Here is a 22659-nt window from a genome sequence, read left to right on the forward strand (position 1 = left end):
AAAATGTTTTAGAAAAGAGCGATTTTTAAGATACGCAAATACATACTTAAAAATAAATAATATAAATTTAATTAATACAAGAAAGTTAAAATAAGTTAATTTTATTTATAAATTTAGAAATTCTACTTATAATAAAAATTTTAAATACTTATATTTTGGAAAATTATATATAACTAACACAAATACAAACTTTTTTAAATTGGCCCTTTTAATTATTTCATATATATAATTGGTAATGTTGTACGATTGTTTTTCAAAATTATCTATAAATATAATAATTATTTTTTAATTATAGAATTCTTATAAATACTACGTAATCATATTTTAATCTATTATAATTTAATGTAAGTTATTTAAAAATAAATATTCTCTGTTATACCCCCAAACCATACTAAGTATGTTAATATGAATAAAAAGGTATTATAAAATGGTTTTACCGTTTATATATATTAAAACCTTTAAGAAGTTATTAATATAATATATATCTATAATCTAATCAATTTTTTTAAGGTTAGTTTTAAAACCAATCCCAATATTTTCAACTTCTTTACTCTTTTTAATCTTAAGATTAACTAGAAAAAACTGATAAAATAAATCTTATATTTTATTTTTTTTTTTATATAATATTTTAATAATAAAAGATTTTGATTTGTAAAAATATTTATAAAATTAATTAAATATAATAAAAGTAAATATAATATATCTTAATGATATTAAATAATTGATTAGTTAAATAAATTTTTATAATTTATTATTATGTAGACAATCTTAAAAGTTTATTAACTTAATAATCTATTCGTTATTCTAGGCATTTAAGCCATTTTATAATTTATTTAAAATATTATTTAATTGATTTTTATATTACACCCTTAAATTTAATTGTTTATATGCAGTTATAAGGAAGGAAGAAAATTTAGTTTTAATATATACAATCTATAATTTATTTTTAAATTAGGACCTAAGATCTTTAGCTTAAATCAAATTTTATGAAAATAATATTGTTTGTTATAAAATGTTATAAAATGTTGTAAATAAGGTATTATAAGATGTTACAAAATATTATAGTTATTACGTAACAGTAAAATAATTTATCTATATAAATTTTATTTTTAGTCCTTAATCTAAAGAAGTTGATAATATTATAATTCCATTATGGCGAAGTTTTATATGGTATGTAAACTATGTAAAAGTTTATTGTTACTTATAATAATATTTATTAAAAAACAATTAAGTTGTTTTTTATTTAGTTAAAAATTTAAAAAAACTATTTGAAATAATCTTAAAAACTCTAACCAAATAATCATTACATAACGCTATAATTTTAAATGTTAGGATATATATATACCTAATATTTTACTATTTTATTTATTAATTAAAAATTAAGATTTTAATAAATATAACGTCATTTATATAACAGAAATAAAAGGAAAAAGGAGTATATACGCTTTTATAAAAGGATTTTTACAATTTTATTTTTAGCAAATATTTCCGGGTATTAAAATTAGGCTTTATATATTGCCTTATTTATATATAGAATATAAACATATTTATATTAATTTTAAATCTATAATTAAAGAAGATTTTATAAAATATTTTTTTTAGATTTAGAAAACCTTACAATATATTTTATTTCCTTTACCAAACTATTTATAATTATTTACATTATTATTAATATATATTTTTTAAAACAAAAAAATAAACGTTATAATTTACAAAATCCACATAGGTGGTTAATATAATGCAACCAATATTTTTAAAAACTTAATAACATATAAATTTACCCCCATTAATTTAAATTACGTCTCATTATTCGGTAAAGATATAAATAATATTACATAATATAAAAATAGTATAATAAAATAAAATATACCTACCTTTTCGATTTTTCAAAATTAAAAAATAAATTATATTCTTAAAGAAAAAACAGCTAAAATTAGTTTTTTATTATTATTTATTTAACGTATAAATTTTTCGATTAATCTTAAACTATTAATTACTATTAAATGAATTAATATATCTTTAACTATTTACCTTATAAATATATACTTATCCCACTTAAACAAAATATTAAGCGATTAAAATATTATTAATAATATTAATTAATATTAATAATTAAACCAATTTTAATTTATAGAATATAAACTTTTACATTAATATTTAAATATTACATATAACAAAATTAGTATTTTTGTTATATTAGTTTAGTTTTAAAAATTAATATAAAAATATAAAGACGAAGCTGGAATATATATTTGTATATTATTTTTTGGAAATCCTACTAATTATAATATTATAAAATTTGTAGAATTTATTATATAATTTTATAAAAATAATAAATTCTTCTTTAATATAATTATTTTAATAATTTATAAACAATATATTAATAAAATTATAGTATTTAATTAAAACGTAGTTTGGTTATATAAAATTATTTAGGATAATGTTAATAAGAAGTTAAATATATTAAAAAACGCTTTCGTTAAAAATATTTTTGAAATAGTATAATATTAAAAGGCTATATAAATATTAATTACTAATTTTTCCTATCTTATTTTTAATATACATACTCTTCTTTAAATATAATATTTTAATTATTAATTAAAGATTATATATATATAAACAAATTACGTATTACTATTATTAGAGATTTTTGTTAAGGTTTTTAACAATTATTTTATACTTAACTAACACCTATTACAATTTATAAATATATATAAAAATAACCAAATTAATTAAAAATAATATTTATTAAATATAATAACGTTACTATTTTAAATTCTTTTTAAACTTAAGATTTTTTTGAAGCTATTAAATATCCAAATCAATTTATTTAATAATTTGTATTAATAACAATAGCATAAAATTATATAGAATTAAATTAATAAAAATAAAATTAACCAATAAAAAAAGAGAAAATTGCGTATGGTTTTAATTAAGCGTTATTTTATAGATTTTTGAAATAAAACCTTTATTGACTATTCTATCCTCATTATTATATATTTTTTTTAACCTAATATTCAATACTTTATCGTTAAAAAATATAACGTTAAATTTTAAATAACCTTTATAACACTTAACAAAATGGTTTATTTAAATTTATAACCTATTTACCTAAATAATCTCTAAACAATCAACACATTTAAATAATTGCATAAAAATACCATCCGTTCTATAAGCAATTATATATACCTCAAATCCACATCTAAACTAAAAATTCTTATTATAAATTAAATATTGTATTATTTGAAAAAATCTACGCCTAAATTTTAAATACCAAATCCAATACTACGCAAACAAATTTAATATATTATTTTTACCGTAATAAATTTATACGTAAATGTTTTAAACAAAAAAACTATCGATTATATAATTTTCTAATTTGAAACATTAACATTTAAGACAAAAAAACAGCCTTTAAAAGGTTTTTTTTAGATATTTATAACTATAATAACATATTAAACTAAATCAATTTACAAACATCTCACTATAAAAAAAATAAACTACTTTAAATTCAAAACTTAACACTATTACTTCTTTAATTTCCACTTCTTCAACTTTTGTTTCTTTTAATAGTTTATTAATTAACAGGATAAACCAATTATAAAAAAAATCAAAAAATAGGTTAACTAAAACATAAAAACTATTAAAACCAATACTCTACATTTTATATTAATTAATATATAGAAATTAACTAATACGTATCGCTAACGTTTGTATAACTATACATACCTTAATAAAATTAGCAATCAACAATCCAAAACCTCTTTTTTAATTAATAATAATAAAATACACCTTACAAAACTATAATATTTTTAAATAGATTAAAGATTTTATAACATTATTTATCTTATACAATAATTTATTATAAATAATTAAATCTATAATTATAAATTAGGTATAATACGCTTAAATATCTTTACATTATTTAAATTTTATAAGATTTTTTGCGATTAGATTTATAGGGGCTTGATTATTGTAGTTAAGAAATATATTGTAAAATAATGTAAACAACTTTTTATTACCGCTACCACTATCCAATTAATCGAAAATAATCATATCTAAGTTTTATCCAAAATATTGGATTTAATAGTTATAGTAAAATATATTTATTAAATGCGATAGGATATAATTTTATAGCGTAGGTTTAAAAATGTTTAGGAGTTACGTTAAAAGAAATTAAATATTAGAGATTATTTTACATACCATTAAACCTACCGCCTATACCAACACATAGCGAATAGGTCTTAATTAACTGCCAAAATCCTAAAATTAAAATAATATAAATCCATATTTAATTTAACAATTATTATAATAACAAAATAATCTATTAATTTAATATGTTATTTTTTAAGAAAAAAAAAAAATAATTAAATCCCGGTTTTAAAAATAGGCAACAGAATAATTCGCTAAACGTTTAATATTTTACTATAAAAATGTTATTAGTTAAAATGTAAATAGTAAGTAAATTAAAAAGGTAAAAAGGATAAGTTAATATAAAAATAATAATAAATTTAATTTTATACTTAAAAAAAATATAATTAATTTATATAAAAAAAGAAATTGAAAAGGCAGAGGCATATTTATTATTTTATAAACGCCGCAAAATCTTACAACGTTTATTTTAAATAATTAAAATATGGATAATTAATTTTACAAATTTTATATTATTTATATCCTATATTAAAACAAACCATATTTGTTTATAAAGTAAATTTAAAATTAACCCGCTTTAAAAGTTGCTAATAATAGTTAATAACATAAAGGTATAAAATATAATTTGAATTATAAGAGTAAAGAAAATATCTTCTATTTAGGCCTAAAGGGTATTAAGGAATAATGTAATATTTTCTGCTATTGTTGCTTGTTTAATAAAGGTTTATTTAATTATAAAAAAAAACTATTTTAATAAGGGCCTAATAATTTATTATAAATCATAGTTAATTTCCTATAAAACAATATTAAAATAAAGCGTAACATATTTTAAATATTTTCCCAACCAATTTTGTTTTATCCTTTTCGACAAACGCTAAAACCTATTACTTTTAACGCGCATTATTTTTTTTTCTTTTTTATAATAACATAATTGTATAAGTTTTAATAATTAGATATTTTTATATATTCGTAAAATTAATAACCAAAATTATTTTACGTATTTATTTATATTTATTTAGTTTTAAATAAACTTTTAACCTACCCAAATTTTTTATGTATTATTGTAGAAAGATTTTGTAATGTACCTTAATTATGTTATTATCGCAATATAAGCTTATTTATATGTTATTGAGATTTATTTTTTTTTTTATATAAATTTTATTAAAAAACCTATCCATAATAGTTAATAGCTATAAATTATTTAGTATTAATAATAATTATTTATTTGTTTTATTTACGTATTATATGTTATTTTTCGATTTTATTTTTAGCGTTTATTTTTAATAACCTATTTGAAAGTTTAAATGTAAAAACTTCGAATAATTTGAAAACATTTTTAAAATTTTATTTTTCGGAAAATTGGTTTTGCCGCGTTATTTTTTCTTATAGTGCTCGTAGAAATAGCGAACGGGCGGGTGTTATGGAATAACGAGCGAGCGGGTGTTATTTTAAAATTTGCGGTTGAGGAAACGGTTGCTAATTAATAGGCATGGTTAATTTTAATAACGAAGCAAATATAAGAAAAACGAAAATTAAAAAATAAAAACGAAAATGTTGACGTTTTAAAAAAGGGTTATTTAAATTTAATAAAACCGTTTTCAGTTTAAGCGGATATTATTTTATCCTAACATTCCATTTTAAGATATTTGTTGGTCCGTTATGGCAGGCGTGTAGTCACCTAGGTTAGGTATGTAGATGTGTTGGGGCTATTAATATGGGCTGATTAGTCATAGTCACTTTAGACAGCAGTGCTGTCTGAACCTCAATGACTTACTCCTTGATTAATAAGCGTGTATAAACTATGTAACTAGGCAACTATTAAACAATCTAACTTACTAGGTTAGTTACACCTTAACTCTTCAAGGGATATCCATCTGCCCATAGTAGACTACTTGGGTTGCTGGTTAATAACATTTAAATACTATAACGAAGCCTAAAATAAGTAACTATATATATTAAAGTCGTTCCAGGTTGTACAGTTCAAATCACTCTGCAAAACATCAGTTCATAAACACAGATTCGATCTTTCCCAGTCCAAGCTATCGTATGGAGTACCTAGAATAAACGCATCGTCTTCGCGCGTTGTATACGCCTATTGCCATACCGACCTCATACTTGCACCACAGGCAGAAGACTTCAAACAATGCCCAAGGCTTTCAGCTCAGTGGAACGTCAGACAACCCATTTATATTCGTAAAGGAGCCAAAAAGTCTTCTAGATAATCCGATGGGGAGATAAGAGGTAAGCCTCGGTCCTTAGGGTTGACGGGATATAATTCCGGCTCCAAGTATGTCTCACAGCAGGCTACGGCAATATCTCCACCACCGCCATCGCCATCACGGCTATGAAGTCTATTTCGGTATGGCTTAGCCGAACTTGTGAAGTCGTTGCCATAATTGGGGTCAATCAAGCCACCATAGGGTAACACCTGGAGGGTCTCATTCAAAAGCCATTATCCTAGACCGTAAGAGTGAAGATGCAACATGAGTATGCAGAGAGCCCAATTGAAGGATATAGGCTGGGATTCGTATCAGCCTCGTTCTCGAGCAAATCTTAGCTTATGTACCTAATTGATAGAAAGAGCTGTAGCATTGGAAGGTCGTAGCACATATTAGCGCACATCTTAGCGCACATCTTAGCGCACATCTTAGTAACCCCAAAGGCACGGTGCCGGATCTTGCAAGGAAAGCACCCCCCGCATTATTGGTTATTGGGAGCAATGGTACATTATAGTATTCCTTCAAGGCTCCTTCAATGCTCCTTCAATGCTCCTTCAATTATAACCGAGCGAGCCTTCCAAGAAGCGAAAGTTATACCTGCCTAGGTACCTGCCTAGTAATGCATTAGACTCGATTTACCTACATAATGTAATTGGCAGACTAGGTAGTCGCGTGGTGTTGGCTAAAAACTACAACAACTACCTGGTTAAACTAAACTCAATCGGCTGAAACTAAATCCACCAACACCTACATAACTAACCGCTCACCAAACTTTACATTACTATGTACAAGTCTCCAATCAAAGAGCGATCATCTCTCAACATACCTATCTTTAAATTACATTACATCTATAATGTTGCCTGCTATATACTACCTATATACTATTACATAGTACGCCGACTGAGGTTTTCAGTCGACTTAGGTACCATCATGCGTGTCATACACCGCCACAAGCTATATCTACATGGACAAACGCTACTCAGACGTCGAATGCTCTCACCGGGGCATGACATGATTCGTGCTAGGGTGTAACAACCGGGAATTAGGAATGTCAGTGACACGTCTCCAGCATTAGCACCAAACGTTCGCATGTGGCATGGCTACCCGTGCATTACCGAATCCCTTATCCAGGGCTCCGGTCACCCCCTCGTTCCTCGGCCCGTGTTATACCCATGTCATAGATCCGGAAATGTAAGGACGGATATACAAAGCTAACCACTCGGGCCGGTTCTGGTAATCTAGTAGCACAAGTAATGGGCGCTTTAGCAATACCTATCTACATGTTCAAGCTTGGCAACTAAAACTGACGGGGATTGGCTCATTCGATAGTCTTGTCTTAGTCGTACGGCAGCCCAGGAACCTATCGGGTTTTCTGTAACTGCACGATTAATCAAGTACTGTTTTCCGGGTGGGTGCCTCTTCATGCGAGCCTCTTTACTACGGGTTATTTTATGAGCACTCGGGTCAAGTTCCGAGCTGTGGTATCGTTTTATCATAATTTCCTCAACACCGCGCCGGAGATGCTGCCTTCGTCCTCGTAGCTCCGTTATAGGTCACCTATCTAGTAGGGATGAGGCGGCGTTACTTTAAGGTCGGGTATCTAGTCTACAAATATCCGCGACTTCGGCTTTCGTGCGATTACATCGTTGTGATGTGCAGCTGACAGGGATCTGCTGAAGAATTCAGTCCAGCCCTGCCGACAAATCTCACCGGTTACAATGTTACTCCAGCTCGCAGGAGGTGTGGGTAGCCAAAGAAATCGGGAGGGTTGCTTTGATGTCGGCCAATCACGCATCGACTATAGGATAAGTCTATATTGGCGGTGAGGTATCGTAGCATGATCGAATTACCAGGTGCTTGAAGACCTGCCTCCTGCCATTGGTTCCGAAACACTTAGTACCTGGTTCGTTGACTGGACATATCAGGTGAGCTTCCATAATTTTTCCTGGGCAGGAAGACTAACTACCTACCTTTCTGGTCACTAGATCTCGTGTGGTTCCTATGTACTCCATACTCTACAAGATATCGTCTAGTCTCCAGGGATCCACGTCTTCGGGAAAAGCATGAAGGCCACCACCTGCCGGCTGTTTGCTTTTGATTCGCTTGAACTATGCACTCTAGCACAACAATTATTTTAGTTAGCCAGCGTCTCCCTGCGGTGCGTACATCCGGAAATCCTTCCCTGAGTGCATAACTATCTCTCTCTGTCATTGGACACGGTCAGTCTAGTCGGGCGTAGTCTAATGTTACTCGTATGCCATGCCATTTTACGCTTACCAGGCGGAACAAAGGACGATCGCCCGACGATCCTAGGAATGCAGGTATAAAGCACTCATGGAGGCCGAGTTCATTCCCCGGAAACAAAAGTAGATAATCAGGACTGTCTTACTCTAGCAAATCCCATCACAGCCGACACCATGCTCGTAGAACAACCCAGAGACATCACACAAGGCCATCTAGAGAAGAGCAGCCTACTATGGCGGTCGACAGAAACCGAAGCCGTAAAACCAGTACTCGACCACGATATTACGTCTAGTACTTCGTCGTCCCCATCAACACCGAGGGATGTGTATGATCCCTATCGGCGTCTTGTCGTGAGGGGACAGGGGAACTACATATATCTAGCAGATGGACGTGAAATACTGGATGCCAGTGGAGGGGCGGCTGTTGCTGTGAGTAGGCTGTGGCCATTTAACTTTAGAGGCATCATTGCTATCAAGTTATCTCTTAAGGGGGTTTCACTAACCTCTGCTGAATAGTGTCTCGGACATGGCGTTAAGGAGGTCGCAGATGCAATTCTCACTCAGACTGCCTTGATCTCCTATATTCCTTGGGGTTTTATGGATAGCCAGAGCCGACGAGATCTAAATAGATGGCTATCGCAAAATTCTAACGGCCACTTCGCGAAGACATGGGTTACATCATCTGGTATGTTGAATCCCCGTCGCACTATCGTGCGAGCTCCTACTAAATATAGCTTGTCTTCCAGGCTCCGAAGCGATGGAAGGCGCAATAAAGCTTGCGCGCGAGTACTTTACGTGGATTGGGCAACCGCAGCGCGTGAACTATATCGCTCGGGATGAGTCGTACCATGGGATCACGCTGGGCGTGCTGTCTGTGGGAGGTCACGTAACTAGAAGAACCCCGTTTGAACCACTTCTGGTACCCAACGTCTATCATATACCGGCGTGTAACCCTTATCGCCAAAGACTTCCCAGAGAGTCTGATGACGAGTTTGTCTCCCGCAAGGCAGAAGAGCTCGAACAGGCGTTCCTCCGGGCTGGCCCAGATACTGTAGTAGCATTTGTCGCTGAGCCGGTCGTCGGAGCAGCAGCTGGCTGTATGCCATCCGTCAATGGCTATTTTAAGGCGATGAAGGCCGTATGTGATAAGTATGGAGCTTTACTTATACTCGATGAAGTCATGTGTGGCATGGGAAGAACAGGCACCCTCCACGCTTGGGAACAGGAGGGCGTCACTCCCGATATACAAGCGGTTGGGAAAGGCCTTGGAGGTGGTTACCAACCCGTCTCGGCCATATTAGCCAGCAAGAGGATCGCAGAAGTAATGGAAGCCAAGGATGTCGCTTTCACACACGGGCACACGTATATGGATCACCCCGTCACCTGCGCGACTGCCCTGCGGGTACAGCAGATCATACAACGTGATAACCTCCTTCCCAACGTCCAGGTCCAGGGTCAGTACCTAGAAAAGCTACTCCGCAATAAACTACAGAACTACCCCCACGTCGGCGACATCCGGGGCCGCGGCTTATTCTGGGGCGTCGAGTTCGTCCGGGATAAAGAGACCAAAGAGCCGTTCGACCCTAAACTTCAGATCGCGCGCCGCATCCACGAGACAGCTCTGGAAGCTCCGCATAACTTGTCGCTGTATTTCGGCCAAGGGTGCGCCGGTCAGGGCAAGGGCGACCACATCATGATCATGCCCGCGTATAACGTCACTCGGGACGTCGTAGAGACGATCGCCGATAGGGTCGCGGTTGTTATCGCCGACTTCTTTAGCCAGCTGGACAAAGAGCACGGAGCTGAGCAAGACTAGGTGTCTCACACGCTGAGCCCGAACCTGTTGTTGGTCATACAATAAATATCTAGCAATCTTACTTCTACTTTTATTAGTTTCCATCTCGTCGTACCGATGGGCGTTATGCGTATCTCGTTGGTCTATCGTCAACCACGGGTAACTTCTAACGAGAACAAGAGGTGGAATATAACCCGGACGCCGCATGTATGCTAGCTTCTGTTCTATATTCATTATATCTGGCAATATCTCTGCTGTTTTCATCAGACACAGTTACAATGATCTGTTAGTTGTTGCTTTAGCAACCAACACGGGCTAGTAGTTATTTAGACGGGAGCAATCATCTCGACGGAATCTCTTAGGATATACGACTATATATACGATGGATATGAAGCGGCTCGCGATTTAGATTACATCAGTTGGTTAGTCATTATGAGCACTCTTTATACAACCGACTTCGGTCTCGAAATATAACGGGATCCAAGATGGTGAATAAAAGACTTCTCACGGGTTCGTTACGCATCTGCTATGTTTACTAGCACTAATTACAACAACGAAGCCTACCGAGATGAATAGTATAATTGCCGTAGATAAATGACCTCTAAGTATTAGATCCCGCCTAGACAGTCTACGAGCGTATATACTAGTATAGTAGTAAACACCCATTATTCATGATCCCCTTTCCCACTTCGTGTGTAGGCAGGTAGGCAGGTACCTAAGGTACGTCCAAGTACTAGGCCAGAGTAACAAAACTCGGGGTATCCGGACTAGGTCTCGCGCTTAGTATCTGTCTCTTAGCTCTTTGCCACAGGCGGGCAGAGCGCAGCAAGCACCCAATCTGCCTCGTGACGTCCCTACATGCCGCTTACGCGTTACATCGCATCTTTAGCATGGGTGGGTCTGTAGCTGTGCCTCAGCGTAGAGCGGTGGCCGTGGCCGTGGCCGTGGCCGTCAAGCAGATTTACCGGTTTCGGGTTCGTCGGGATGTGGTCCAGTGGGTAGGTGGTAGTGGCGGATCGTAAAGGATGCCGACGATCGGGCCGTATTAATAATGTGCGTATGGCTTTTTTCGGCCCGTAGGTGGCTGGTAGGAGGGAAGGAGGGAGTGTGCGGTGAGTGTTTACTATGTGAGAGGTCCTCTAGACAAGGATGTTCCATGTGAATGTGTGTGTGTGTGTGTGCAATCTCGTTGCTGATGAAGCAAGCAGTCGCTTAGATGATGGGTGACCTCGGATGGGCCCATTCCGACGAAAGAGCCCAATAGGAGTGTCGACGGCTAAGGAGTCGTATTTGCTTCTAGATGCCTTGGGTTTGGGGCAAAGATCTGGTAGTGACGTACAAGCGTCACTGTAGGTGTCCATCAAACTGCTGTTAAATTGGATGCCTGCAACTGTGATAGCTTCTTCGAAGAAGGTGGCACGACAATGCAACTCAGGCTTTCGATACCGGTGGCTACCTGTCCAGGTGGGACGGGAGTGATCCCCGAGCTCCGCTTGTGTGGATAAGAGGAGGAGAGAGTACGCCTGGCTGATATTGGTGTAGAGAAGTGTAAAGAAATGCTGAGACGGGCTTTTCGGATCCAGGAAGTTACAGGTTTTCGATTGCATTGTAAAACGAGGCCGTTCTCTTTTCCACAATTAATAGTGGGAGACTGAGTTTTCACTCATCGTCGTCGTCGTCGTCGCTATCACTAGACCAACCCTCCTTGTAGCTATCGGCGATCTCAGCAAGTTCGTTACCTATCGTCTCACGATCTTCTAGACCGATGGAGCGGATAACAGCACTGCGTAAAGCTTTCACTTTATCCGTGACGGTTGAATCCGTAGACAAAGCCGTCTGAATAGATACGCAATCTTTCATTGGACGGCCATTGCTATCCCGAAAAATCTTAGGGTAGCTGTCAATGATTGGGAAAGCAACTAACGACCGATAGCTGTGACACTTGATTAGCCTCGGAAGAAAAAAGAAAAAGGTTTCGAGGACGATTCAAGGGGACTTGTTATCAACCGGCTAGACCTACTTGTGGACTTTCGGACGACGTCGTATGCCGTACATGTTCCTCATTTCTAGTTCATCGTCGCGATCGACTAGCTCTAGGCTCTCTGGCCCTCTATCAGCTAGAATTTGGCTGAAAACACGCCGTCGCCGCCGTCTCCTATAATCCTGGTTAAGATTGAGGTCTTGGGGAGAGGATAAGTCTATGTCCAGAGTTGCGACCCCTTTCTGCGAGCCGGACTCGGAGTCAGCGTCGTGATCTATGCCGGCGCCGTATACGTTTCGCATACGTTCATCCCGTCTATGCACGGCATCGGCGCTTCCATTTACGTCGTTTGTACCATTCCCATTGTGCTGAGACTTTTGTGGCTCAAATATACTCATCTCTAGGTTCGCGATAGTTTGCTTTCCAAACACGTTGAGAAGGTCAGCAATATTTCCAAGACTACTTGAATAGACGCGATCAGAGGTCTTCAAGCGTGTGCATAGAGTTGTGCTTTCCAAAGCTGCGGCGAACAAAGCAGTTATATGCCAGGTTGATGTAGGGTCCAGCCGCACAGATAGGGGTAGAGGGGTCTCCGGTAGCGCAAGCGGGATGATTAGAGACGCCTGTGAGTTAAATTCCGCAAGAGCTCGCGCTTTGTTGGCAAGCTTTAGTAATCTCTTTTCCTAGTTGAGTATAAGTAATGAACGGCAACATAAATGTTGAAGTAGAGGCATACTCTTGATAAACCTCTATGAGGCTCTTGAGCCCCTAAAACCCAAATAGGGGTTTTACCATATTCATCCCGAAGTCGCTCCATATACTTGGCCGCAAACCCTGCCCAGGCATCATCGATACCTGTCATGACCTGGAGGCCTTGCATCTGATCAGCCTCCTCAACGAAGGAGCGCAGATCTCTGTCTAAGAGGTCGTGCTCCTTATCCAGCGTAGCGAAAAGCTCTTCCCCCATATGCCACTTTTCAAAGGGCATGACGGTCGAGTTGAGCTCGTATTCACTCAACTGGATAATAGACCTGGGGTGGAAGAAGACACGGTTGAAGTCAGACCAATACCTAACTGTGTTCGTAGTAAGCTCTGCTGGTGCCTGGCCGGCTTCGAGACTCTGTTGATACGAACTCGCCTCTATGGGCTGTTGTCTTTGCACTATCGTCTTGCCAGACCATAGACTATTCGAGGCCGCATCATTGTCGATATCATACAGAGCATTTATCTTCCGCAAGGTTCCAAAGCCTCCTTTCAGGTCGTAGATGACTGTTCTAGGCATATAGGTCTCAGAGCCATCAGACCCGATACCCGGTCTGAAGTGGACGTCATGATCAATAGGTGACTCCTCGTTAGCGCCATATGTGAAGTATGATTCCTGAGCATTCCAGAAATGGGTTGCTAGATAGTTGCTCTGCTGGCCGAGTTGCAAGGTAATTATCTCACGCATGGTAGAACGACGTGATTTACCTATGTACACGAATAATTTATGTAAGTAGAGAAGAGCCTCAGACTGGAAGAGTGACTGGAAAGAGGGATACCTGGATACTTAGTAGGTAACTCATACCTTCCCAGTTACCTAACGAGGTGCCCTACAATGAGATGTTTTATGCAATATTTATTCATAAAACAATTGATAAGATAAATATTTAAGGCCGTTAATTGCCGCCGATAGTGTTCCATGTTCTTATCGAAACTGACGTATCTGCATAATTTATAACAGGTACCTAGGTAGTTTTAAAGTTTAACCTAACCTAGGTATTTACATAATTCAACAGATCCATTTTCAAAAATTACGCAGCTCTTCGATCGTTCTCCGAATAATTTGTACATAATTATCGGTATACTACACTACATACATAGACCAGTGCCGTACTTAACATATCTCTACCAACAATGTCCCTAGCTCAGGAGTGGGAATCCTACAAGACACCTCCCGTCAAGGATGTAGCACCAGTTCCGCAAGTCGGCTCTCCAGCTCCCGCACATCCCAACCTCACCCTCCCAACAGACAAGCCCACCGTTATCGTCTTCCTCCGCCATTGCGGTTGTCCATGTAAGCAGCCATAGCCATAGCCATAGCCATACCCGAGATCCCAGAAGCCATCGTCATCATCACACGCATACATCTAACCGTGCAACCTCCTCCCCTTCATAGTTGCAGAGAAGGCCTTCAAGAACCTAACTTCGATATCGACGCAATACAAAGACGTGCACTTCGTCGCGGTCTCGCATTCCTCGCCCGAGGCCACGGAGCGCTGGGTTATAGAGGTCGGCGGCAACTGGGAGGTGCAGGTGGTCATCGACTACGAGCGCGAGCTGTACGCGCACTGGGGTCTGGGCATCGGGACGACGTGGCAGATCATGGGCCCCATGTCCTTGTACAAGACGTTCCGCCTGGGCAAGGACGAGAACATCTGGAACCGCGCCACCGAGAGCGGTAATAGGTGGCAGACTAGCGGTGCTTTCGCCCTCGACCAGGACGGCATCGTGAAGTACAGCAGGGTCGCTGCGTCCTCTAGTGAGCTCCCAGACCTGGAGGCTGCCCTGACGAGTCTTGGCGTAAAAGTCAAGCCGAAACCGCCGCCGGAGCCGAGGACGGACGGGTTCTTGTAAGTGGGAAGTTAGGCATGATGCTCGTGAGAAAGATAGTGTCCTACGTCCGGCAGTCTAGGGCTGGGGTGTATTGGATGCTTGCTATGGGCAATACTACGAGTTGTTGTTGTTGTTGTTGTTGTTGTTGTTGTTGTTGGCAAGAAATAGATTGCGTGTTGCGTGTTGCGTGTTACAGAATGGTTTATGTAGCTCTTGATATACCATAAGTTCTAAGACTGGAATTAATGATCACGAATAAATACGATAAGAATAAGTTTATTTGACTTGCTGTCTGGTTTTCTAGTCCAGTCTTATCATTACGAATGTAGTATTACACATGAGTCTCCTGCTAGTTTGTAGGTATTGCTAGTAACAGACTATAGCTACAAGTTATGATCAGCTTAGGCACATCAATACAAGACAGTTCACCAGTAAAAATATCTACAACCTACAAGTGAGATGGTACCTATGTATTCACGAGTATCAACGATTGAGACTCGATACATATTTAGATGCCAACGTGTTACCTGCTTAGACATCCCGATACATCTCCGAATGTGTAGGTTGTGCATTTCGTTGGTATATTAAGCAGAGAGGTTGATAATTCAACAGATGCTACGTGTTATCTACATGATCTATAATCTAAGGTTAAACTCATTATAGTTACTCCAGAACGGGAGATACCGGCTGAGCTTTAATTCTATCTGCGATTTAAGCTTAAGATTTGGTGCCTGTTTCGTCACCTCGACGGCTTAAAATCGATTTGCAAATTCACTCATTGGCACCGCATAGTCCCATGGAGGTGAATACACACCGCCCTACTGCCCTTGGCGAGCTAGCGTGTTACGCAGGAGATCATCAGTCGACAATTAACAGTTAATAGTTAACATTATTGATTCTTCATAGGCTATTTTAGTTATGATGTTAATATTAGGTTTCTCTTCGGGGTTACCATAGTAGTAAAGCTAGAATGAGAGCTAACAGAGGCAATTATAATAGATCCTAACCCTCTAGAAATAAGGCTGACATACGTGATTCGTCACACGCCAAAGAGTATCGAATGCCACTATTCACAGCAGTCTTTCTACATATAAGCCAACATCATCAAACCTTACGAGAGGCCACCTGGTAAGCAGCTCGTATACCTAGGCTTTACGCGTAAGCTTTAAGCTTTAAGCTTTAAACTTCTACCTCTTAACGCTTCGCGCATACTAGAGCCAAGTACTGCCTAAATAACCCTCGAATAACCCCTACTACTTTCGGCATGTCCTTGCGAGAAAAGACCATAGGGAATAAGAAGCGATAAACAGTAAAAGACAATATCCAGAGGCTAACCTTCGACATAACACACATCATCGAATAACAAGACGCTATCATCTGTATGTAGTTCTTCGGTGTGTAAATCATATTAAACTTCAAGGCTAAGCCGCACCATGATTTACGCTTTCGTTAACTCACTTCCTGAGTACCTAGGTTTAGAGGAAAAGGGGTAACAGAAGAGGAGAAAAACACCCCCTAGAACTTCTATATACAACTGTTTCTGCCGAAGTAGGTATTTTGGATGCCTTATGAACCATGGACATGTGCTGAGTTATCTTAGTGTGGTGATAAATGCCGTAAGGCAAATAGACTACACGCCTTGTGGATGTAAACAATGCCGTCAATAACCTCAAAGTATAATCCGAGCTACTCTCTCGCTATGAGGCTCTTGTGTTATTAAGTGAATTTAGATTTGGTTCCTATTGGTACTGTTAGTATCTTGCTGGATGGCTCACTTGAAGTTATGCCCTTACTCATCATCAGGACAATATTATCGATGCTGGGAGACACGATAGTGCTAACAATAGATAAACAACGAGCAATTACGTTAATAGTCGACAACAAGAACGCCGTTAGGATTTAATATGTTACAATATCATACACATTAAGAAATGAATATTCACGTGATCACTTGACTTGATAATTAGAGCCCTCGCCAAATATAGCCATTAGATACACCACTGGCTAGAATCTTTTTTTTTTTTTTTTTGCCTTCGCGACTCTAATATTACTCTTGCAAGACTCAACGAACTTATACGTAACGATTTATGTAGAGAACACCTACCACAATGAGTTAAAGCCCGCCCAGCTCGATCCTCGGATCCGATTGGAATATGCCATGTGGTTTTCTAGTGCCGTCTACGACGCTAGTTAATTAGCGATCGTGAGATGCTACCGATAGACCCGGGTTGCGTAAAGAACGAAAAAATCGCTCGAAATAATATCCATAGGGCGAGATTGTGCTCGATATAGTAGCTGCCAGGTCGTCAATGTTCCTCTAGCTGCGTTTTGTGGAATAGTCTTTCAGCCTTCAAGGCTGAGGATCTATTCCTTCGCTCTTTATTAGGCGGGTCTTCCACGTGCCTCGAGGACGGAAGAGGTTCGCCTTCCAAATCGGTCAATAACTTCAACTTTCGATTAGATCCTCCACTCGGCACAAGTCAGATCAATCTTTGCAGTGGCGGAGCCAGGTATCACGGCACAGAAATTTAGGGTTGTGGCGTTCATGATCTTCAATGGCACATACTCCAGATATTCCGTCTAGACTAGACCACGATCCAATCCCAAAATAGCATCCTTAGTCTGGACATCCGCATATACGGGGCTGGTGATACCCAAGTCTCTGGGTTGAGCTTACTAGGTATTAGAAGGATTCGACCTTTTGTTTGTACCTGCATGGAGCATCAAGTAATGAAGCGGCGAGGGGCTTGTGGTCTTCGCAACTTTCCGTCTGGACAGAGAGACATTCATGATCTGCGAAGATATCGCTACTAGTTGGCATATCGTTGAACCCTGGTCCCCGTCAAGAACGCTTCTGGATGTTTTAACATTTATGCCGCAGTAGACTGCCAAGCAAAACATTCAGGGCTCGCGCAAGGCGAGAGCCAAGTAGCCCCCCATGGCGAGTTTCAAAAGACGATCTCTCCCTGTTGGCGGGACTGGCAGAGTCCCGGCTAGCTTATTCGACGACTCAACCACGGATCAGTCTGGACTCGAGAGGTCTTGGAGATCCTTAGACAATATATTTCGTGAATGTGTAGTAACACTCGCCTATGGGTGCCTGGAACTGCCAGTAAGCACAGAGAGCCATAGCTCCGAAGTTTCATATATGACTTTGAATTAAAGTAGTGGCGCTTATGGGATCTGGAGAGGGGATGAGTAGTAGTACGGCGGATAGCTGGACGGGTGTGGGTGGTTGCGATCCTACAAGTCATAGCTCGGGCATATGACGACGTTGAAGATGCGAATTGCCTGTCGGTCAGATGGGATTGTACATAGTATGGTGGGCACTATAATTACCTAGCGCCCATACTTCGATATGGTCGGCGCCAGGTAACTGTAGAGTAGGCTTTTTAAGAAGGCTGAAACAGGAATCACTTGGCTGCCAGCGTTTCAGAAATAAACGTTGGCAGGGGAGCTTAGACCAAATGCACCAACGACCCACGAGGAATGGCACTCTGGTAGCTTAACAGCGTCGTATTGTAGGCAGGGGCTCGTAATTCAGAACTCTCTGATGGTAGACAGAATAGAATACATGGCTGGTGACGATTGGGGAAGGTGTAAAATGTCCGAAGAAATGAAACAAGTCGATCTCTGGGGAGCCAAGATGCTAACCAGTCTTGCTAGTATGTAGAGGCCATCACGACTTCGAAGGAAAGTAAAGCCGAGCTATGAAACAGACACAGACAAACAAACCATCATGATAGTAGCTTTCATCGGTATACCGAGGTCTTCAACCGACGTAAACCTCGCGAGGTTTTGAGGCATATAGAAATCTGTAGATCATATTCGCTTGTAGATGGCGAAAGCTCGAGGGGTCCATAGTAGCGTAGCGTACGTGCGCACTGCTAACATCCGTGATCGTGCTTCACCAAATTAATTTCAATTCCGCAACTCTTGTGCTACTATGCGTCTTGCCGCCAACGTGACATTTAGGACTCCGAGTAACTCGCCGGATAGGCTGGAGCTAACGACAGTGGCCTGTACGCACGCGCCCAAAGCGCGCATTACTCCGGCGATGGGTACGGATTGTAGGCGGGATGATACCGCAGTAGTGGGAATCTGGCGGGTCATCATTTCTAAATCGATCAACCTAGGCCGCGATGGAGAGCTGGTGTGATGGTAGCACGGCAACCCTATGCTGGGCTGCAAAATCTCATCGCATTTCGTAATTCTATGCCCATTCTGGAAGAACTTGTGACGAGCTATGCCTGTTTCACGTTTTCACGTACTTGGCCAAAGAGACCAGAGGGGCCTACCCTTAGACAATCCACATCCAAGGCCGATGGTGTCTGTTTCAGAGAGTCGTGGGCGAGGTCCAAGAAGGCTGACCGCATACATAACGAGAATGCAAGCTGGGGGTCTTGAAGATTGATAGCTGTATTGATAGCTGTAGGTTAGGTAGTTGGCTTTGGCTTTTGCAACGAGTACGAAAGGATTCGCTCGGTGCTTTGTCTACCGCAATGTTCATGCAACTATTCAGGCACACCAATGAGCAATGAGATCACCCATCCTCGCCTTACGTCCCGTGATTCGGTAGAATATTGAGCATAGACATGATGGTTGAGTACGACTACGACGGCAACACCTCGAAATGTTTCAACAACGTTCGTGATGTCGAGTCCATCGTGTTTCAGAATAGCTGCTGTTGCTTGCAGTAGATCCAGTAGAGAGAATGTACTGATCACATCTTGGTATCGAGATCGCTAATTCTTAAACTAACTTACCTAGACCAAGCAAGGCGTCCATGGATCCGAAGCCACAGCTGAATTGGCTTCTCGTATTGGATTGTTTAAATTAATATAGTTTATTGATAGGTCGCCTGTGTTCACATGTGGGGGTCAGGAATGAGAAGAAAAAAAAGGTGGCTTACGAAGCTTGGTCGAGTTCAAGTTTATGGTAGCTCGAAATTACCTAACCTTGGATACATCTATTTAGGTACATATGTACTTGCGCATAGTATTGCCAGTCAGCCAGTTTAGCCTTAGGTAAGAGCGACTGCCCTACATTACATATGTAGGTTACTAGGTATTATGTAGTATGCGCGGTGCTTGTCGCTCTCGATAAACCGATAAAGCCGTACATAGTGTTAGCTTCATAATGGCCTGCAGCACGGCCTTTTTTAGACCATCTGACTGGCGTCAGTAGGTCTCTCAATACATACCTAGGTACCTAGGTACCCATCCCCTGACGTGCTTACTTGCTTTCTTCCCCTCCCCCTCCTCAGATGCGGACACTAAGAATAAACTTGGTCTATTTCTGCAGTGATTAACGGAAGGGCAGAGCCGCCAGATTGCGAGTGCTCTAATGCTGTCCATTCGCTAGACCCACCCGCTTACCAAAATGCCGCCATCCACCTTCTATCTCTAGCCAGCGGATATGATGCCAAGAACTCGGACGGCACAAGATCTATGGTTCAGATATTATAAAGATTTCTATTTATGTCGTGGCCGTGGCCGCGGCCGACGGCAGACGGCAGCAAACAGTATGTAAATAATCTGAAGGAGCCAATCAACCACCTGAAGAGCTCTCTCCTCACGCTCCCCCCCAACACCTCAAGCGATACGCAAGTCCAAGTCAGCTTCTCAGCCACATCATTGGTTTATAGCGTAGTATCTGGCCAGTACAGAGGCCACTCGCCAATGCAGGAACAAGCTTGACCAAGTTTGAAACAAAGCATTTGGTGAATCCATCTAGATAGAATATACAAATTACCTATGTTTTAGATGACGGTGAATGTTCCCATCCACTGGTTCGGGGCATATGTCGGAGAATTCAACTTCATGCTTTGCCCTGGCTATAACCGTGGCCATGTACTACCAGCCGCCGTAGTTGATCAATGGCATACTTAAACAACAAAACGCACGCTTTTTACTTCAGATATAGGTTGGGGGTGAGCTGGGATAAGCTTTACCGTCCGTACAACTGGGTTAGCTTGTTTCTTGGCCGTGCTATATAAAGCTATTTTCACCACTTGGTGGCGTTTTAGGGAGGTGGATATCTTTGGGAAAGACATCTCTGGTAAAAGGATCAGCTTCGCGTGCGAGATGCCTGATGGAGTAGTAAGCTTTTATTCGTTCCCATATTTGCCGATGGGCACGCCACGCCCATTTGGGGTTCGTAGTTTGTTGTGCACGCTCCCAGAATCCCACCGTTGTTTTGCAGCTTAGGTATAATGAAATTGCGGAGGAGTTGTGCAGCTTGCGGCGAAGTTGCCTGTGAACTTTCCTCGTAAAAAAGTTAGCTCATCCATGAGGTATAAGCGCTCTAAAACATACCCATTTTGGGTGGTTTAAACTCACGTGTACGTTTTTTGGGTGGTTACAATCCTTATATACGATGTTAGCTTGCGCCGTAGGAAGACAAAAAATTGTGATTGTAAATCGGCATAAGACAATGGGAAGCTTTTAGCATAGCAAGGGTAGCGGGTCGATCAAACGAGTGGGAGATGCGGTATAGGACGTCGTCATGTAGCTAATAGTAAGTTTAGGACGGGTTGAATTTTCATAAGTGTGGCCGTTTTATGTTTTGGATTATGCTGACCACGACTATTAAACCAAGTCTACCTAGGTATCCATTAGTTCTTGTAAGTCGACTCACATGATCCGCACGCACACGTGTATCTGATCTGATAAGTTAATTGAGTAGGTAGAGAAAGGTCCACTGTCTATGTGTTACCGATGTTACCCCCTACATACTCTTTCGTTAGTACTAAGGGATCCAAGCGGGAAAAGGGATTAAGTTTTGAAGTGTGACTACACGGTATTCCCTAGAGAGAGCTTGGATTTGACGCTCATACTACTACATACGAAGAGAAAACGACTTAGACTACGAGGATAGTCCCATCTGAACACACTACTAAGAGTCTCAGAAAAACATCCTAGTGATGATAACCATATCGCTGGATTTTTGCCGTTCTTGATTCAAGGTTCTGTATGGTAGCGTAAAACCAGGGTGACCCCTCCACGGACCATGGGCCATGGGAGCCGGCGGGCATGACATGTCCGGAAATCTAGAGAATGTGAGTAGGCTGATGGGTCCTTTTACCGATGGAATGGGTTTACAGGCCTGTCTTTCATGGTCGACTATGTCTTCTGGTATCACTTCAAAAAGAATATATCTTGATAGGTTTGCAATGCAACAGAGGAGCATGGTCACGACTGTAACAACATTCAGGTTAATAGTTAATAAGCCTATGATCTTCTGTATGTGATGTTGTGCATGAATGACTGTGGGGGAATCAGTTCCCTGTAGTCGTCTTGGAAGTATCGTACTTCGCATCTTCGCCTCCCAACTAGTCGTTCAGCGATGGACCAGAGGTTGGTTGGTTAGTCGTTGTCGAATAGAGTAACCTAGGCAAATGCTGATTGGACCGGATCGATGCAACTGCACATGAGTAAAGGTGGGATAATGGATGAATAAGATACGAGGAAAGATTAGCGCCGATATCTGGCATCAAGTATTTTCTGAAGCAATGCGCCAGGCGTGTTTCAGACTTGCAGGGAAAACCATAGGGGAATGGAGAGAAGTTCGCAGGGATTAAGGGATCAGCGTGCCAATGGCAGGTGCCCTTTCGTAGCATGGTACCATCCAGCGCCTTTCCCTCTTGGCATCTATTGGCAGGGGAGGCTTGAA

General features: G+C 39.4%; 5 protein-coding genes across 5 annotated transcripts; 2 read left to right on the forward strand and 3 right to left on the reverse strand.

Annotated features, from left to right (window-relative positions):
• Nucleotides 1-8024: 8024 nt before the first annotated feature.
• Nucleotides 8025-8767, reverse strand: F4813DRAFT_290939 (uncharacterized protein). The gene is made up of 3 exons (XM_049240628.1): nt 8628-8767; nt 8342-8529; nt 8025-8283 (listed from the first exon to the last, which is right to left on the reverse strand). The coding sequence occupies exons 1-3, from the start codon at nt 8630-8632 to the stop codon at nt 8183-8185; spliced, it is 294 nt and encodes a 97-aa protein (XP_049102271.1). The 5' UTR covers nt 8633-8767; the 3' UTR covers nt 8025-8182.
• F4813DRAFT_290946 (aminotransferase, class III) lies at nt 8686-10672 on the forward strand. Its single transcript, XM_049240629.1, has 3 exons — nt 8686-9043; nt 9131-9299; nt 9361-10672. Exons 1-3 carry the CDS (start codon nt 8789-8791, stop codon nt 10428-10430), a joined length of 1494 nt encoding a protein of 497 aa, XP_049102272.1. The 5' UTR covers nt 8686-8788; the 3' UTR covers nt 10431-10672.
• A 1145-nt stretch (nt 10673-11817) lies between these two features.
• F4813DRAFT_290932 (tubulin nucleotide-binding domain-like protein) lies at nt 11818-13975 on the reverse strand. Its single transcript, XM_049240627.1, has 3 exons — nt 13127-13975; nt 12430-13073; nt 11818-12342 (listed from the first exon to the last, which is right to left on the reverse strand). The coding sequence occupies exons 1-3, from the start codon at nt 13838-13840 to the stop codon at nt 12069-12071; spliced, it is 1632 nt and encodes a 543-aa protein (XP_049102273.1). The 5' UTR covers nt 13841-13975; the 3' UTR covers nt 11818-12068.
• Nucleotides 13976-14144: 169 nt separating this feature from the next.
• F4813DRAFT_349522 (uncharacterized protein) lies at nt 14145-15129 on the forward strand. Its single transcript, XM_049242183.1, has 2 exons — nt 14145-14446; nt 14549-15129. Exons 1-2 carry the CDS (start codon nt 14287-14289, stop codon nt 15004-15006), a joined length of 618 nt encoding a protein of 205 aa, XP_049102274.1. The 5' UTR covers nt 14145-14286; the 3' UTR covers nt 15007-15129.
• A 3628-nt stretch (nt 15130-18757) lies between these two features.
• F4813DRAFT_386513 (uncharacterized protein) lies at nt 18758-19098 on the reverse strand (the record flags this gene model as incomplete). Its single annotated transcript, XM_049246429.1, has 2 exons — nt 18758-18890; nt 18950-19098. The coding sequence occupies 2 exons, from the start codon at nt 19096-19098 to the stop codon at nt 18758-18760; spliced, it is 282 nt and encodes a 93-aa protein (XP_049102275.1).
• Nucleotides 19099-22659: the final 3561 nt, after the last annotated feature.

The sequence above is a fragment of the Daldinia decipiens genome (assembly GCF_022478715.1).
Source record: "Daldinia decipiens strain CBS 113046 unplaced genomic scaffold F4813scaffold_6, whole genome shotgun sequence".
Taxonomy (NCBI): Eukaryota; Fungi; Ascomycota; class Sordariomycetes; order Xylariales; family Hypoxylaceae; genus Daldinia; species Daldinia decipiens.